This window comes from Myotis lucifugus, unplaced genomic scaffold (genome assembly GCF_000147115.1).
Source record: "Myotis lucifugus unplaced genomic scaffold, Myoluc2.0 scaffold_378, whole genome shotgun sequence".
Classification (NCBI taxonomy): domain Eukaryota; kingdom Metazoa; phylum Chordata; class Mammalia; order Chiroptera; family Vespertilionidae; genus Myotis; species Myotis lucifugus.
Genome location: NW_005871426.1, coordinates 898,246 through 917,380, shown reverse-complemented (window position 1 = coordinate 917,380; position 19,135 = coordinate 898,246). Strand labels below are relative to the sequence as shown.

Sequence of the window (19,135 nt, the reverse complement as noted above, 5' to 3'; positions counted from 1 at the left end):
TTCTTCTATCTCAAGATTGCTGTTGCTATTTGAGGTCTTTTGTGGTTCCATACAAGTTTTTGAAACATTTGTTCTAGTTTAGTGATATACTAGATTATTATCTTGATAGGAATTGCATTGACTCTGTAGATTGCTTTGAATTATGGACATTTAAATGATGTTAATTATTCCTATCCATGATCACGGTATATGCTTCCATTTGTTTTTATGTTCCTCAATTTCTTTCTTCAGTGTCTTATAATTTTTGAGTACAGGTCTTTTATATCCTTGGTTAAATTTATTCCTAGGTATTTTATTCTTTTTGAAGCAATTGTGAATGGGGTTATTTTCATAGTTTCCCTTTCTGATAGTTCATTATTGGTGTATAAAAATGCCATTGATGTCTGGATTAAAAATTTTTTTTTTTTGTATCCTGCTATTTTACTGAATTCAGTTATCAGTTCTAGTAGTTTTTTTGGTGGAATCTTTAGGGTTCTTAATATACAATATCAGATCATCTGCAAATAATGAGAGTCTCTACTTCTTATAAGAGCTACCTCATTTTTAAAAATTCTTTCATTTGAATATCCAACAATTCATTAGCTTTTAACAGTGGTATAGTACTCCATCATATGAATATACTAATATATCTTGTACGTGTGGTTATTCCTGTAGGATAAATTTCTAGAAATGGAATTGTTCAGTTAAAGGGTATATGTACTTTACATTCTGATAGACAATGACATTTATCTAAAAAAATAAACTGCAGCAATTCATATTCTTACAATTTATGAGCCTGCCTGTCTGTCTACATCTTTAATAATATTGTATTCTCTGAGACTTTTAGAATTTTGTCATGGTGGTTTGTCATTATTATTGTAAATCACATATCTTTTTAAAAAAATATATTTTATTGATTTTTTACAGAGAGGAAGGGAGAGGGATAGAGAGTTAGAAACATCAATGAGAGATGAGAGAGAAACATCGATCAGCTGCCTCCTGCACACTCCCCACTGGGTATGTGCCCGCAACCAAGGTACATGCCCTTGACCGGAATCAAACCTGGGACCCTTGAGTCCGCAGGCCGATGCTCTATCCACCGAGCCAAAACGGCCAGGGCATAAATCACATATCTTTTATTGTGAATGAAATGAAGTATTTTTTATATGTTTAAGCAATTTGTATTTGTTTTTCTTATTGATTTATAAAAGCTCTTTGTTTACCAAGGAAATAAATTCTTTTTTATAATAAATGTTTCTTTTTTTTGTAGTTTATCTTTTTACCTTTCTTAACATTTTTCCCCCCCAAACAGAAATGTTTAACTCCACTTCTTTTAATGTAGCTATCTTTCCCCTTATAGTTTTTGGGTTTGTGTTTTGCTTATAAAACATCACACTTCAAGGTTGTAAAAATACATTCACAGAAAGATAGTTATAAAGATGTTGAAGAGAAGGATTACAAGAGAAGTGAAAAACTTAATTTAATGGGCCGAAGTTCCTGAGAAGGTTGGGGGGAGGGGCTGAGATCCAGAAATTGATAGAAGGTTGTACTGGGGGAGGAATCATCTTCCTTTGTCACAGGAGGAAGAGAGGAAAGGATGGGCACAGATATGGGTGGGATTACTTTCATATAGGAAGTTGAAGGTGTTCCAACCCACTGCCTCTGTTTTCTCCCTATGAAGAAGTAGGAGATATTTGCTGAAAGTGATAGAGGAAGTATAGTTTAGCATGAAGGGAGCTGAGAAGGTTCTAGAATCTAGAGCATCATTGTGGAGAAAGAGAGTGAACTAATCAGGGAAACAATTATTGACAATATGGAGGGGCTGGTGAGAGGGTGCAGTCTGCAAGCCTTTCAGACCTTTTTTCAGCAGTATTCAGAAGTTTGGGTGCATGTGATGGGAAGGTCAATATCTTAGTATGAGGCTTTTCTATTTTTAGCAATTCTTCCATTATTTCTAACTTTATTATAGTATGGTTGGAGTACATTGGTTCTTTGGAATTTATTGAGGTTTCCTTTATGGCTTAGCACATGGGCTATATTTGAAATTGGGCTACCTGTCTTGAATTCTTGGTTCATTTGGTATAGAGTTTTAAATATAAAATATCTTGAGTGTATGTTAGTGTTATTCAGGTCTTTTAGATGAGTGTGTCAAAGGGTGCAACGTTTCTCTTTTCATGGCCCCAAGTTTGGATGGAAGCAGGTATCAGTAAGCACACGTAGCTTTCAGTCTTCATTGTGAGTGAGTGGGCCTTGTGATTAGGTATGCAGAAGTAGGCAGTGAGTGGAAACTCCCCTGCGCTCTGCCCTGCACCCAATAGATAAGGAAATAGCAGATTGTAGGGTTGATGAGGCTTACCCAGAGTCACATAGCTAATAAGTAGCAGAACCAGAATTTGTACCAGATCTTTTGGGTCCAACTCCAGTACCCTTGGGCTGTATCTTTTATGCTTAGCAGAGGGAGGTGATAGGTTACCACAATCTTTCAACATCATCCTTAAGTTTACCATCTGTACAATTTACAATGGCCTGGCCAGTGTGGCTCAGTGGTACAATGCAGTGTTATTGGACTCATCAAAAACCCTGTAGAAAGGTATCCTCCACCTCCTCCTTTACAAATTTCCTAAGATACAAGTAACAGAACAGATCTTACACTAGTCATTAGAGAAACTTACTCATGTTCACATTTTCAAGTGTTTGTCTAATGTTATGTCTGTGCATTTTAGGGGTTGGGTGTGTATCTGAGTCCTGGCCGGAAGCAGTTCACGGCAGATGTTTCAAATAAAGATCGAATCAAGAAACGACTTTGAGAGTCATGGGCAGGACAGGCCTAGGGCAGCAAATAAGGCTGGATATCATTTAGTTTTTCCAGAAAAATTCTTCTAATCTATTGCTTGCTGAGAATGAGCCAGGCTGCCATTGTTTGGAGAGCTGGTTGGGAAAGAGGGGGAAGATTACATGGTTAGCAGATGGTGTAGGAATGTAAACTTGCATGACTTCAGAGCCCCTGCTCTGGACCACTATGCATTTTGCCTCTTGTATTGAAACCTAAGTTAGGTTTCCCAGCCTTTTACATCAAGTTTTTTGTTTGTTTGTTTGTTTGTTTTTTTACTTATTGTGCATAATAGTCCATTTTAGCCCTGTATATATAGCATAGTTAGGAACACTATGTATATGATGATATTTAATGATTTCCATGTTAGAGATTTATAATTTGTTCTTAATTTGCAGCTTTTTTCAAGGAGCAAACCTCCAAAGGGCCTCTATGTTTATGGAGATGTTGGTAAGTGTGTTAAAACAAGTTTTGGGTGGTACAAACAGAAAGTTTCCCAGCTTTGCTCAGAGATAACTTCCATTTCCATCCTTCAATCCACTACCAGCAAGGGAGTAGGATGAGGTGAGGTAAAATAGGGGGAGGGAAGGGTTGGCATCTTAGTTTGCACTTTTACTTCTCAGAGGGTGTGCCTGTAGTGTAAGGCAGTGTTAGTTAGCATGTTAGGGTGCAAACATTATTCAATGAATAAAGTGAGTTCATCTTGGGGAAGGAAATCATCTATAGGTAGGTTATTAGATAATTCAGAATCCTGTTGCTCACTGCTATTTGACTCAGCTTAGGATGTACTTTTTTAAAAAGCTGTTCTTTTTCACTTTTACTTTCCACTAATATTTCTACTCATAATGCAAACCCTTATCCTCAATTTAGTTATTAGTAGATACTCTTTTTTTTTGTACCCCTCCCCCAACCCCTATTAGTAGATACTCTTAATGCATGAGTGGTAATACTTCCATGGTCTCTCATTTCTTTGTTTTGTTTTGTTGTTATTGTTAATTCTTACCCAAGGATATTTTCCCACTGATTTTTAGAGAGAGTGGAAGGGAGGGGGAGAGACACAGAGAGAAACATTGATTGGTTGCCTCCTGCACAAACCCCAACTGGGGACTGGGATCTAGCCTGCAACAGAGGTACGTGCCCTTGACCAGAATCCAACCCATGACCCTTCAGTCCCTGGGCCGAGGCTCTATCCACTGAGCCAAATCAGCTAGGGCTTAGTCTCCCCTTTCTGTACATTGGGCACAAAGACTCACATTTTCTTGGAAGATTTATGAACAGTCACTTACCTTCTAGATTTTCCTAATCAACTAATGTCTTGCTTCTTCTCTGACTTCATCTGTTTTGCTGAAACAATCTGTTTTCTGCTTTCCATTTCCTTCAAACAAATCCTTCCTAAACCTCTCCCTGGTTACCCACATTCACTGATGTTACGAAGGTGGCTCTTACTTTCCCTGGCCTTATTGCTTGTCACTCATTTCTTATAGTGGGATACTAAAAACTCTCACTTACATGTAATTGGACCAGTTTTGGTCCTAGACTGATAAACACGCTTCAGGTTTCCCTGTAACCATAACAAATTTGCATTATGGAGTGATGGCAGAAGTTAGTAATATATTTAGGACAAGAAATAAAACAGTTGAATAAATAGTTATAGTACCTTAAAGATAAAACTTTAAGGGTTTAGCTTTTCATCTTTAAGAGGGTCCTCCTTTTTTTCTGATTTGTTTACAAATGCTGCTAAATTCCTGTTTTACATTTACAGATTTAGTGAACCTAATAAAAAGAGAATTTAGTTCACAAAAGTGAATGATACAGATTGCCCCTAAAATTCTTCAAGTTCTTGAAACTTACAGTTAAAGAAAATGTGAAAGAAGCTCAAACTATTGTTCTCTTAGTTAAATATCTAATTGGTATTTTTTAGATCAGGGTATGCTTCCTTCGTAGTTAAAAAGCATTTTATACCAGGTGCATGGTCAGTGCTACATGTCAGTGCCTTTGGGCACTGCCAGCAAATCTCAGAACATGTCCTTCCTATACCTTCACTTTCACAATCAGTCATTGCTAAAACCAATATCTTTGTTTCTCCTGATACTTTAGCCACTTAACCATAAATGGAGATGGTTAGTAAAGCACAACTTCTTCTACTTCTGCAAAGGACTTAAAAAAAACTCATAAAAGTTGTTGGATTTTAGTTTGAAAAACACAGCTGTATTCTAATTGATTGAAGGGAAGTACAAAAACATAAATCATCTGAATGCTTGAAAGAATCAGAAAAGATGTGATAACATAGGATGTTCACATAGGCTGGGTATGGGGCAACCTTTGGTTAGGGACATTTTTATAATGTAAAGAGGAAAAGAGAAAGGAATTATGAAACAGGAAGTGAGATGAACATTTCAGTGGTTATACTCAGTTTAGTTTAGAATACTTACAGAAGGTGATCAGCGACAGGTCAGCTTCTCTGGCTGGGAGAAAAGCCTCCCAGTGCCTTCACAAGCTCTTATTCTTTAGTTTCCTTTTTTAAACTTGGGAAACAGGTTTACATTTTCAGAAGTGATGGGAAAGAGGGTGTCTGCTTCTTAGTGCCCCCTTCCCACTCCTTGTTCCTGTGCTTGGCTTGCCCTCTGTCATGCCTGCTCAACTGTACTCCCTTTCTTCGTAGACATGTTGAGATGATTGATTCAGGTAGACCACCCAATCCAGGGAACCCCAGTGGAGTTGCTATATAAATTGAAGGGATTATCATCATGGTTCAATCTTGAAACAAAACGTATTCATTAATAAAATGCTTAGCTCAAACCATACAGAGACCATAAGCTGCAGTAGTTTCTTGGGCTTCATTCTTACCCCACAGCAAGGTTCCTGCTTCTGACTAACAAACAGACTGCACTTAATGATTTCTCTGGTATATGAGGAGATAATAAAAGTTCCTTTTTGTTTATTAGTCCTTTTTCTGCTGACTCTTGGTTTAGCCTCACCTATTTCACATTGATAATTTCACTATTCAAAGGTAGGCTGGTAATAAGGTTAGGAGTTGGGAAGCAAAATTCTGCTGGACTTGGAGGCCATGATGGAGGCCACTACATATATACAGCTCCTTCTCCAGGGAGTCGGCTGTGAAAAGGACACCATGGGTGCAGGGGGCTCTTGAGTCGTCATTTTTGTTTTCCTAACTATAGGCATGAAAGTTAGAACATAAAAGAGTTTTAGGTTTTACAAATTAGTCCCCTAGCAAGAATCTCCTCTTAAGAAATACACTGAGTGGCCAGATTATTATGACCGGCCAGATTATTATAACCACCCCATCAGTACTTCGTTGGGCCACCTTTTGTCTTCAATACTGCGGCGATTCTTCTTGGCATTGACTCCACGAGATGTTGAAAGGTGATGCGAGCAATCTGACACCATGCCTGATGAATAGCACTGTCCAGTTCTGTGAGATTTGATGGTTGTGGAACCAGCTGCCTGATGGCTCTTTTAACTTCGTCCCACAAATGCTCAATTGGATTGAGGTCTGGTGATTGTGGGGGCCACCTAAGCAAGGTAAAGTCTCCCTCATGTTCTTGAAACCACTCCTGCACAATATGAGCACTGTGGCATGGCGCATTGTCTTGTTGGAAGAAGCCATCTCCATTGGGATACTCCATCAACATGATAGGATGAACTTGATCCACAACGATACTTAGGTATGTTGTGCTATTCAGACGTTTATAATGATCTGGCCCTCTAGCAACTTCAGTGCAAAATTAGAGCTAATTTGCCTACAAACGTCAGGTGGTCATAATAATCTGGCCACTCAGTATATACAAGGTTTTATTTAGGATTCTGTAGAGACTAAAGCAAATTGTGAGGTCGGTAAAATGTACTGTAGATTTCTTCCCTACTTTTTTCCAACAACTTTTGTCCTCATTCTTCCATTCACATGACAAATGTTTATTGAGCATCTGCCTTATATTGTTTCTGGAGATATACTTGTGAATAAAAACAGGCAGCCTTTGTTCACCCTAAGTTCACAAACTCTTGCAATGGCTTTGAAACGTTTTTGAACATGATCCAGAGTAAGCACTATATTTTACGCCCTGACTCATTGAGTGCACATAGGTGAAAATTTCAAGGCAAAGCACCAGTGCCCACGAGTGCACGCGCACACACACACCCCTACATGCCTGAAAAATAGTTTCATGAAAGAAAACTTACCCTTACATGTGATATATTTTGATATTTTCTATTTTATTGCCCTGAAAGGTAACATTTTGCAAAACTATAGTATAAATATCACAACCAGGATATTGACATCGATACAGTTCACAGATCTTATTCAAATTTCTCCAGTTTTACTTGTATTCATGTATGTGTACAATTTATCACCTGTGTAGTTTCATGTATCCACCACCATAGTCAAGATACTGAACAATTCTATTTCTACAAGAATCCCTGTGTTGTCCATAATTTCCAGAGATATGATACATACAACAACTAGAAATTGTTTATCTTATAGTTTTCTGATAGCCATTCTTTGCCTCACATCATGGAGTATCACCCTACATAGGAGTAGCTAGTCTTCAGCCAAAGACTCAAGAGTACTCACATGTTGGTTTCAGGAGCTCTTTTCATTATATAGCTTCCTCCTCTCTGGTGCTTTGCCTTGAAATTTTCACCTATGTTGGACTCCTATAATTCTGAAGTTTCTTAATCCAATTTAGCGAGACCTCGGTGATTTACTTGGATTCTCCCATTTCCTCACCAACATAAAACTGGTATATCATTGGTGTTTTAATTTGTATTTTTTATATTTCAGATGGAGTTAAACTTTAAAAAATGTGTTTAAAGCTATTTATATATTTTGTTGTGCCGTGCCAGCGCAGCCAAGGGTGATCCTGAGTGGGGGGCGGTGAAAGGATTGAGAAAAGACAGAAAAGAGAATGAAAGCTGAGTCTTGGTGGGACGCTGCTCCCTGATGAGGAGACAGCGCCAGCGCCCACAAGCCGTGTCTTTATTTTATAGCAGATGCCACGAGGCAAAGTAGGGGCGTGATCAAGTTGTTTACAGCATTCTCGTGAGTTCCAACCCTACTCAACTACATGCACCTGAACTCTAGCACAAGGCACGTGGGACCACGTGTTTGGACCATAGGTTCAAGCTTACAACCATAGCTGTTGGCTATAATTGTGCTGGGAGGGCCCTGCCCTCCAGCTGGGACTTGCACGTGGCAATGAGAGGACCCTGTCCTTTCATTAGTCCGAGGCTTGAACCTGGCCAAAACACTGTACCCGCGCCCCACATTTTGTGTGTTATTTGAATACTCATGTTCTGTGCACTTGATCATCTTTCCCCACCCCCCTTGTTAATTCTGTATTGCTCAGTCTCTTTCAGTTGGAGTGGGGCGAGGGGAGTCGATTGAAGTAGATAAACTAGGGGAGGAATTTAATGGTTGGTTTAATTGTGAAATCAAGTAATGATCTGATTCAGCTATGGGTAGAGAGGAGAGATTAAATAATATTTTAGGGATCTCTCTCTCTCCTTCCTTCCCTTTCCCTTCTTCATTGCTTGGTTCTGGTTTTCTCTTGTTGGCTTCATTCTTGGTAATAATTTTTTGATGTTATAGGAAAGAAGGCTCCTGGGATCTTCTAGGTTGCTCTCTTAAAAGGAGAAGGGATGATTCTTATTCTTGGAATCCATATTAACTCCTCCCACAAAATATTACCTAACTGGGTCATATGCTCACGGCAGGGCCAATCACAGTGTGTAGGGTAGTGGGGTATTTTTATTGGTCCACCTTGTGATTGATACTTTCATCATAGAATCATACTAAGTAGAGAAGTTTCCAGAAGGAAGAGCTTTAGGACAAAAAGTTCATTGTAGTTTGTAAGAGCTCTTTATATCTTAAAAGATATATAAGGTTAAACCACCAAGTTCCATGAGGGCATGGATTTTTGTGAAGTTTGTTCACTGTGATATCCTAAACACCTAGAATAGGACCTCACACATGGTAGGCATTCAGTAAAAATATATTGATTAAATGAATAAAGACAATAATTTTACTTATGGTGAATTTTATATTTAGAAAGTTGAATTGCATGTAGCCTAATCTATCAGTCCTTTTCTTTTATGATTTCTGTTACCTTCAGAAACTTTTTATATGATGGTCACATTATATTTTAAGCCCATTTTTTAGAGTTACCACAAAAGTCACTTCAAATATATGTTGTTCGCATTTGTGGTTAGATAACTCATGACTTTTTTTCTCGACCTGTCAGTATACTGTGCTTTATGCAGCAGGATTTGAAACTTTATTGATTTACTCTTTTAGGTAAATATAATGACTTAAAATCTGCTGCCACTCACTATAGCAAGAGATATTGTACTGGATATTTTTGCAAAGAATTACTTTTCAGTCTGAATGGTCTCTTTATTAAAAATCTCTTTGACAGCCCAGCTGGCGTGGCTCAGTGGTTGAATGTCGACCTATGAACCAGGAGGTCAGGGTTTGATTCCCTGTCAGGGCACATGCCTGGGTTGCGAGCTCGATTCCCACCCGGGGGCTTGCAGGAGGCAGCCGATCAATGATTCTCTCTCATCATTGATGTTTTTTTTCTTCTCTCTCCCTCTTCCTTCCTCTCTGAAATCAATAAAAATATATTTAAAAAAATCTCTTTAACAAATCGTATTTTCATATACAAAAACTTTCTGGCAATTCAAACAGCATGGGCCCAAAGTTATCTATGGAATGGAGCAATCCCCTCCACCCCCGCATTTAAAACTCAGATCTCACTTCCTGAGCTGCAGCTCTTAGGAGGAGAACATGGCGGGGAAGGGGAATGGAGAACTCAGAAGGATAAGAGACAGGGCCAGCATCCCTGGGCCTGGCCTGCAAGGAATGCTTGGTGTGAACCAAGCTTGAGCTCTGCCTTTCTGTGCAGTGGTCGGCAAACTGCGGCTCGCGAGCCACATGCGGCTCTTTGGCCCCTTGCGTGTGGCTCTTCCACAAAATACCCCGTGCGGGCACGCACGTACAGTGCGATTGAAACTTCGTGGCCCTTGCACAGAAGTCGGTATTTTGTGGAAGAGCCACACTCAAGGGGCCAAAATGCCGCATGTTGGCTCGCGAGCCACAGTTTGCCGACCACTGTAGGGAATAGGCTTTCTGTGCATGCCTGCGTTAAAGGCCCAGGCCATTGACTCTTCAATTATTAATGCAATCATAGTGATGAAAAGTTCCAGAGTGTTGAAAATTACATAATTTAATTGTAAGAGTTGACTATCAGAATTTCTTCAAGTAGACCTCATTTTGCAAGACCAATATTCTCAGATTTTTGAAAAAGTATTATATACTTGGCAATCCTCCAGCTCTAATCTACATCTATTTCTTTTCAGTATTTATGTTAGATACTAATCTTTATTTTCTTATTTTTCATGTTTGAATTTTCCCATAGTGCCTAAGATAGTTTCTCACACTTAGTAATGGCCCAATATAAATATTTAATTAATAAAATTATTTTATTCATACTGGTACCTTTTGAAAGAGAATCTGAAGAATGAAGAATTTGTAAATTATGCCAGTTTATAAACATAGTTTTCAGGGGCAAATAGCCCCTCTAATATTAACTAATTTATATTATATATATAAATACATATATATATTTAATAATATATCCTAAAACAGGATTTTAACAGAAAAGAATAATATTTTATCTTTTTCTGGTTTAACATAAAAAATAAACACTTCTTTAAAAAAAAGTAACATAGTCTTAATCTTTCCAGTAGAAGAGTGTGGTTTCATTATCCGAAAGCTAATGAACAATCATTAGAGCAATCAGTAACACTGTTTAATAGTATCCTTTTTTTTTTTTTAAGGTACAGGGAAAACAATGGTGATGGACATGTTTTATACTTATGTGGAAATGAAGAGGAAAAAACGGGTTCATTTTCATGGTTTCATGCTAGATGTTCACAAAAGTAAGTTAACTATCTGGGAAAAGCAGTGGTTTTTAAGTGGGCAAACACTACAAAATAATTTTCCTCATCTTTTGAAATTCTGAACTTTTTAATACTTAAAAATATATTTTTGCTTAAAGTAAGATTTTATTTGTTTTGTGCTATATTGAAACAATAGTAATGTGTCCAGAGTTGGTCCTAAAGATACATCAGTACTTCCAAATATGAGAACAGAGGTTACTATATGAAGGTTAGGCATTTTTTCTTTCTGCTAAGGATCAATAAGAAATGTGAAAGCCTCACCTGTTTCAAAAAGTTATTCTTTACAACTCAGCCATAAGAAAAGATGAAATATTGCCATTTGTGACAACATGGTTGGGTCTTGAGAGCAGTATCACACTAAGCAAAGTAAGTCACATGGAAAAGGACAAGAACCATATGATTTCACTCACATATGGAATATACTTGTAAAACAGAAAGCCACAAACAAACAAAACAAACTCATAGACAGATAATAGTATGGTGTTTACCAGAGGGGAAGGTGGGTAGGGCGAGGTCGAAGAAGGTAAAGAGTGTCAAATATATGGTGATGGAAGGGGACTAGACTTTGGGTGGTGAGCATACTATGCAATGTACAGGTGATTTATTATAGAATTGTACACTTGAGTTTTAAATAATGTTATTGAGTAGTGCCACTCCCATAAATTTAACTAAAAATGAAGTTATTCTTGATTAGATCATTTCTACTGTGCCACCTTAGCATGTAGGCATGCAGTTTGTACTTGTATGTATGCTTTATTGCTTTGTCAGTGTTCTTATATTATCTCATTTTTGCATTGTCTAGCAGCTACATTGTAACCTCCCCAGGGCAGGAACATTGTGTTTTTCTTAGAATACTTTCAGCATTTAGTACACATATAATACATGAAATGGGACTGGCTCTAGTGTATCAGGCTGGAGACAAGAACATTCTGGTTAGATATGCTAGACATAGGGCAGGACTGTCTCCTCAGTGCACATCCCTGAGATTCTCAGGATTAAGATTGATTTTTTGGTCCATCTATTTACCATCTAGTCATCTAGTCTATCACTTTGTCATCTCCAAAGTGATTGAAGAATAGAGATAGAATGATTACAAATATCCTTATAATCATGGGAATATAATATGTGAGCAACTTTTTTTTAAACATATTTTGTTAATTTTTTACAGAGAGGAAGGGAGAGGGATAGAGAGTTAGAAACATTGATGAGAGAGAAACATCGATCAGCTGTCTCCTGCACACTCCCAACTGGGGATGTGCCCGCAACCAAGGTACATGCCCTTGACCGGAATCGAACCTGGGACCCTTGAGTCCGCAGGCTGACGCTCTATCCACTGAGCCAAACCGGTTAGGGCGTGAGCAACTTATTTTGAGGTAGAGAAAATGCAACCAATTTCAGTGATCACACTTGTGGTTATATATGATTATATGTGGACTTTAAACTGATGTTTACATTAAAGTTTCATTTATTTAGATTTAAAAATATGTTATAGTTATCTGAAATGTACTATTAATACAGTATTTGATTTTGTATTTAATTTCACCCGTTTAAGGAATACACCGCCTTAAACAGAGTTTGCCAAAAAGGAAACCAGGATTCATGGCTAAATCATATGATCCAATAGCTCCTATAGCTGAAGAAATCAGCGAAGAAGCATGTCTCTTATGTTTCGATGAATTTCAGGTAAGGTAGAAATGCTTCTAGATGTAGAATGGTATACTGAATGAAGTGTGAAGATTTATGGTCTGTTCCTGATTTTATCATTCTATAAAATAAAAGCCTAATATGCTAAGTGTCTGGTTATCCGGTCGTCTGTTCAACCAATCAAAGTGTAATATGCTAATGATATGCTAAGGCCGCTCAACTGCTTGCTATGACGTGCACTGACCACTGGGGGTAGATGCTCCAACTGGTAGGTTAGCTTGCTGCTGGGGTCTGGCCAATCGGGGCTGAGCTGGACGGGCCGGACACGCCCCGGAGCCCTCCTGTGGTCCCTCCCTGGCTGGCCAACCTCCCATGTCCCTCCCCAGCCCTGATCGTGCACCGGTGGGGTCCCTTACCTTGGCCTGCCCTCTCACAATCTGGACCCCTCAGGGGATGTCGGAGAGCCAGTTTTGGCCCGATTCCACAGGCCAGGTCGAGGGACCCCACTGGTGCACAAATTCGTGCATTGGGCCTCTAGTTGTTTTATAAATTGGTTTGAATTATCTCTTATGACTTTAATATTACTATCTGGTTCAGGGGTCAGCACACCCACCTCAGCTTGCTGAGGGCAAATCTGGCCATCAGCTTTTATATGGCCAGTGAGAAAAGAATAGTTTTTATATTTTTAAAATGTATTATAATATATTTTAAATATATTATAAAAATATATTTTTATATTTTATATTTTTAAATTATATTTTTAAATATAAAAAATATTTTATATTTTTTATATTTCTTTATTTCAAAAGAAAAAGAAAATTCAACACAGCCCATTTGTGGCTTGCAAAGCCTAAAATATTCACTGTTCAGCCTTTTATAGGAAAAGTTTGCCCACCCTGATACTCTAGTCAGTGAATCCACATTCTCCCCCCTGCTCTCCCCCCCCACCACACACACCATGATGGAGATAGTGTAATGATTACAACATAATGTCTTTAAAGGTGTTTGACGTTTTTTTTTAAAAATGTTTTTATTTGATTCACATATCTCACAACTTACATATGATGAAGGGAGAGAATTGTCTTAGTTAAACTTTTAAAATTTCTTCTAGTTTTAGGATTCTTTGAAATTGTGACTCTAAATTGGTAGTGAGTTATTTCCTGATCTTTATTTCTTACTAGAGGCCCAATGCACAAAATTCATGCAAGAGTAAGCCTTCCTTCCCCTGGCTGCCAGCACTGGCTTCCCTCTGGCACCTGGGACATGGGCTTCCCTCCAGCACCTGGGACCCAGGCTTCCCTTGCAGCTCTGGCTTCGTCCAGAAGGTTGTCCAGAAGGATGTCTGGAAGGACATCTGGTCTAATTAGCACATTACGCTTTTATTATTATAGATGAAAGCAAATATGGGATAAAGGCAAACACCAAGTCTTATGCTTATTATGTATCCTATGCCACCCCAGTGTAGTAGTAGTAGTCGGAGTAGTAGTAATAATCGATACTTTAGACTAAGAATTACTTTCTCTTTAGTAGACTTCTTTCTTTAGTAGTTCCGAAGCATAATACTGTAGTTGATTTTTCTATAATGCTTATCATAAGAACAACTGATCATTGGAATGAAAACAGGAAAATCCACAAGTACTGAATATGAACTTAAAATAGAGCTTCACACCAAAGCTTTTGAAAAATATTTCTGGAGCTGAGTGCATAAACTCCTGTGTCTGATTGCCTAGAATAAAGGCCCATTGATCTTTTCAAGGATAGGAAGCTAACATTTGCGTGTGCCTACTCTTAGGTAGATGCTGGGTGATTCACACAACTCCTTTCATATTTGTGATGAAGTGAGGAAATTGCCCTTGTTAAATTTTAAACTTTTTTTCAGTAAAAACTTGGGTTAGTGGAAATATGTTGTAGCCAGGATGCCTTTATCCCAAATGAGGCAACTCAATCCACATAGCTAACAGCAATCTTGATTTATGATAGAGGAGTACGAGGAATTTTAGCTATGCGTGGTGTTGCACTGAACCATCTGGGGAAGAGGAATCTTCATTTCTTTCTCCCTTTAGTCATTTTAAGACAGCCTGGCATCTACCCTTTGTACAGAGGTCTTCAAAAGAAAGGCTTATGGAAAAGAGATGTTCCCCTGCTATTCTGAAGAGGTATACTAAGTACACCAATGTACTATTTCAGGAAGAGAAGGGCATCATGTAGTTGGCAAAGTAGCATCGAGTTAACAGTTATGCTGCCTTCAGCAACAGAGGTCAGTGAAGAGTCACTGAAGGCCATCTCACATGATTTATCATTACGAGTCTCCTTAAATTACCTCTAAATAAAATTGAATTGGCACAGTTAAATTTTTGATTAAGGTACTGAAGTTTAAAAAATTTTAAGTATATTAATATCCAACCTTTGTTAAATGATTTTTGGATCACAAAGTATTTTTATATCTTTACTTCATTTAATTCTGTAAAGTAGTTATTGTTACTATCTTCATCATATAGATGAGGAATGTAAAACATTAGAATTTCATAGGTAGCATCTACAAATCATTAACTTAAAAATGTAATTTTTAAACAATCAGAGAAATGATTGGTATATTGAAGTAGTCCCCCAACTAAGTCCCACTTCCTTTGTATATAGTAACAATCCACATTTTTTTTCCTGTCAATGTTTTGAATTATCTTAACACTTTTGTCTAATTTAACAAGTATCTCATTGTTTTAATGCATATTACTTTAAGTAGTAATGGTTGAATTTTTTCCATGTTTGTTTACTTACTAATTAAAAGCCATCTTTTATGACTATCTGTTTGAGGCAATGCCCATTTATTTATTAGAATGTTTACATTTTATTATATATATTCTGTAATATTAGCTACTATGTACTTAGTACTTGTGCCTATGTTATTGTGCTCTATTATTACATTTACAGCTAAAACTCTATATAGCTATACATAAATAATAAGGAATTGTACTAGCATAAATACCATACATAGGTAATAGTCCTGGTTACCATTTATTGAGAATTTACTATATGTATCATAACAATTTTGCATTGCATTGATGAGGAAATTATGGATCAGAGAGATTAAGTAACTTGTCCAAGGTTGAAGAGCTGGAAACTCAGTTTGAATCCATCATCAGTATTCTTAGTCACTGGTCATAACAGCTATATTATATGTTTTTCTTGGTATATGATATCTTCTATTATGTTTTTAAATGTATAGATCTAGAGCTGGGTGGATTTTTAGTAGATATTTTTAAAGTTAGAACCTAAAAATTATCCTTAAGCCTATTAAGCCTAATACAATGCGTTACTGATTTACTAGAAAAGATTTTTTTAGGTACTTTAACCTTAATGACAGTATATCTACAAACACCACTTCACTTTTAAAATTGAATCTATTAGTAGTCTTGATTTTTAACTAGTTATTATCAACTTTTAGTTGGTGTTATTTAATGTAATATTTATTTTAGTGGGAAGCTGAATGAATTATTGCTGCTTAAAAACAAGAATATATTCTTTCTTTTTTATGCTCTTGAATTTAAGGCATTTTAAAGACTGCTATGATAGCATTCAGATTGTATCTGCAGAATATATTCCTCATTAGTTTGGTCATCTTTACCTGTGGTATCAGATACACTATTTTTATTTTGTTTGAGAATTTGTCTAGATAGATTGTTTTTATGTGTTTTAGTTGCTAAAATAAAAGAATAGGTTTTTTTTAAGATTTTCTTTAGGGACTTCTTTATGCCTTCATTGAATATTTATATTTCTTATTAAACTGTTTCTGAAAAATGATTCTGAAGATAATCAAAATACGAAAGGAAAGCGATTTTTAAACATGTTATTTCTTCCTGTCTTTAGGGACACTGGATAGATGTTTTACTAATATGTTTGTTTTTTTTAAAAAAAGATTTCCAATGAGCAGAATATCATGCAAAATTCTCCTCTATAGCTATCAATATCATTTTAAAAATAGTTTTGACCGTTTTTATAAAACAGGAAAGCTATTAAAAACTGTTAATAAAAAATAGGTGCTTATTTTTGTGCTAATACTAATTACTGATAATGCATGCTTATGTTTGTCAGTCATTGCATGGCACTGTACCAATCAGAGGATTGACTGAGACTCAAGCACTTACACATGTAAATTAACCGTTAGATTTTTTTTTTCCTTTTTTACTTAAGTGAGTCATAATGGAAAGCAACTCTAGGTCATAAAAAATCTTTTCTCTTTAATGCCAATGAAATGTCTCCACTCTCTGTATTAGCAGACTACCCTTATTGGTAATCTGTAGCCTTCTCTTTTGTTCCTGGTAGTAATGAAATGCTGGGTGCTGAAAAAGCCTGCTCTTCAAGAATGTGTGGCCAGTTGTCTTCTGTTCACTTATACTGTAAAATTACTGTTCCCCAGCAAAGCTGAACAAGAAAGGGGACAAGATCAAAAGAGTATACATTGGCACCCGGCTGCACCAAGTGACTCCTGCTTTCTTAATTAGCCAGAGCTTCTCCAAGTAAATTTACTCCGATACAGCAAAAACACTGAAATACAGAAACAACATATGATAATTCAACCACAAATCTTTATTGTTTGCTTTTTCCAGCCTCCCATTGAAACCTTTGCACAGTGTTATAAGCTAAATGTCCCTTCATTTTTCTGAATCTTAAGGCACAAAAGCTATTTTAAATGTTTTCAAAAACACCAGTGAGATAGGCAGATGATGATTTTTATTCTCTAAAATTGGGTAACTTTTCATTGGTATTCTTTTTAAAAGTCAGTGTATTGGGAATCCAATTTAAACGTGCAGTTGCTTCTAAAATTTGCTAGCTTGTTCTGTCCTCTCATCAGAAATGCCACTGGTATTTAAGCCTTTGAAAAGGGCCTTCTCTGTGAGTGTTTTTGCGGAAGCAAAATTTGACAGTGATCCTAAGCTCCAAATTAATTAATACGGTATCAGTACCACTTTCCTTTTCATTTTAATCACCACTTTGTAAGTTCTGAAGTCTTTTTAATATAAGAACCATCAGTAGGTTTTTGGTTAATATTTTAAAGTTACAAGTTTGAGACAGAAAAGAAAGATCTGTGCATCCCCATATCCTGGCCTTGTTTTGTTTTGTTCAGGTGGGAAGGAAAGAATTAAACTTTTGAGTAAGATACCAGCTATAAAGAGAAAGTGATTGGGACCTGTCCAGGCCAGGTTGTTGTTAGTTGTGTTAGAACCAGTTAGTTGTTTACTTTTAGTATTTTGATCTAATTTGAAAGAATTCCATTAGTTTCTATGTGCTCTAACATGATTTAAAAATAACATATACATATTGATATATATTGTGTGATATATTTTATGAACATGAAACAAGTTTTAGTGAGATTATCTAAAGTGTGTTATTAAAGAAAGATCATAACATTGCTACATCAAGAGTATCTAAAACCCATGTTATATTCAAAAGGGAAGGTATGATCATTAATATCAGCCTTCCCTATACATTTATTTTTTAAGTCAACTTCCTTTCCTCCTTAATTTCTGTATTTCTATGTGATTTTTAAAAGCATTAAAAAAGTCATTATTAAGCTTATTTGTTCATTGTGGATTAAAAATAATTTTAAAAAAGATCATTAGTTATATGTATCTCTGTACTTAGATTAAATAATTTTATATGCATTCTGCACTTTTTGTTTTGTCAGAAGTTTTTTTTAAAAAATACTGTATTAACCATTCTTATAAGTTGTTATTTTAAAACATTTTTTTGTAGAAGGAATATTTGTGTTTATGAAGGTTAGCAGAGGCTGGCTGTGCTGGAAGTGACTGCAGTGCCTTTTGATTATTCATGGACAGTAATAGAAGGCACTTAAAAAGAACAATGAAATTGCTTATTTTTGTGATGGGCCATCTGTTGAATTGTTTTGTGCAACAATTGCACAATAGTATCTATGTCATATCATTCTATTTTCAACAGCAGCTGATTATGTCTCACTGGCTACTTGTCCTTATTTCTAAAGTTCCATGACCATTTAAAGGCACCTTTTGAGGGACCTAGCCACAAAGGTACTAGAAATCTCAAACAGCTTGTGTATGTCTCTCTCTTTTTTATTTTTATTTTTTGGAGAAGGGGGCTGTGATGGAAGTAGGAAAAGGGAGTTGGTCATGTTAGTTCTAATTAATTAGACTTCGTAAATGTTTAGTACAATTATCTATGCTTTCCACCTGTAGTTCTATAAAAGAAGTTAATAAAGAACCATTTGACAATTTGTGTAGAAATGATAGGCTTGCAAAATAGAAAAGTTAAAAGACTACTATACAGTTTTTCATGCTTTTAATTATCTACTCTTTTCTTTTTTTTTTTTTTTTTTTTTTTTTTTTTTTTTTTTTTTTTTAAAATATATTTTATTGATTTTTTACAGAGAGGAAGGGAGAGAGATAGAGAGTTAGAAACATCGATGAGAGAGAAACATCGATCAGCTGCCTCCTGCACATCTCCCAGTGGGGATGTGCCCGCAACCCAGGTACATGCCCTTGACCGGAATCGAACCTGGGACCTTTCAGTCCGCAGGCCGACGCTCTATCCACTGAGCCAAACCGGTTTCGGCTACTCTTTTCTTCATGATGATAATTAGAATTTTTCTCTTGGAATTCACTTTCATCCTTAAAAAAAAGTCTTTAGCAAATTTGTTAGAGCAGAAGTGAAATTAAAATAAAACAAATGTGC

At 36.5% G+C, this 19,135-nt stretch overlaps 1 protein-coding gene across 1 annotated transcript in view; it reads left to right on the top strand.

Moving 5' to 3' along the window:
• AFG1L (AFG1 like ATPase) overlaps positions 1–19,135 on the top strand; it is a 154,857-nt gene that overhangs the window by 33,178 nt on the left and 102,544 nt on the right. Inside the window, exons 3-5 of the mRNA XM_006101697.3 lie at positions 3,208–3,259; positions 10,664–10,765; positions 12,339–12,469. Of these exons, the coding sequence (XP_006101759.1) occupies positions 3,208–3,259; positions 10,664–10,765; positions 12,339–12,469 (285 nt within the window). The remainder of the gene's footprint in view (positions 1–3,207; positions 3,260–10,663; positions 10,766–12,338; positions 12,470–19,135) is intronic.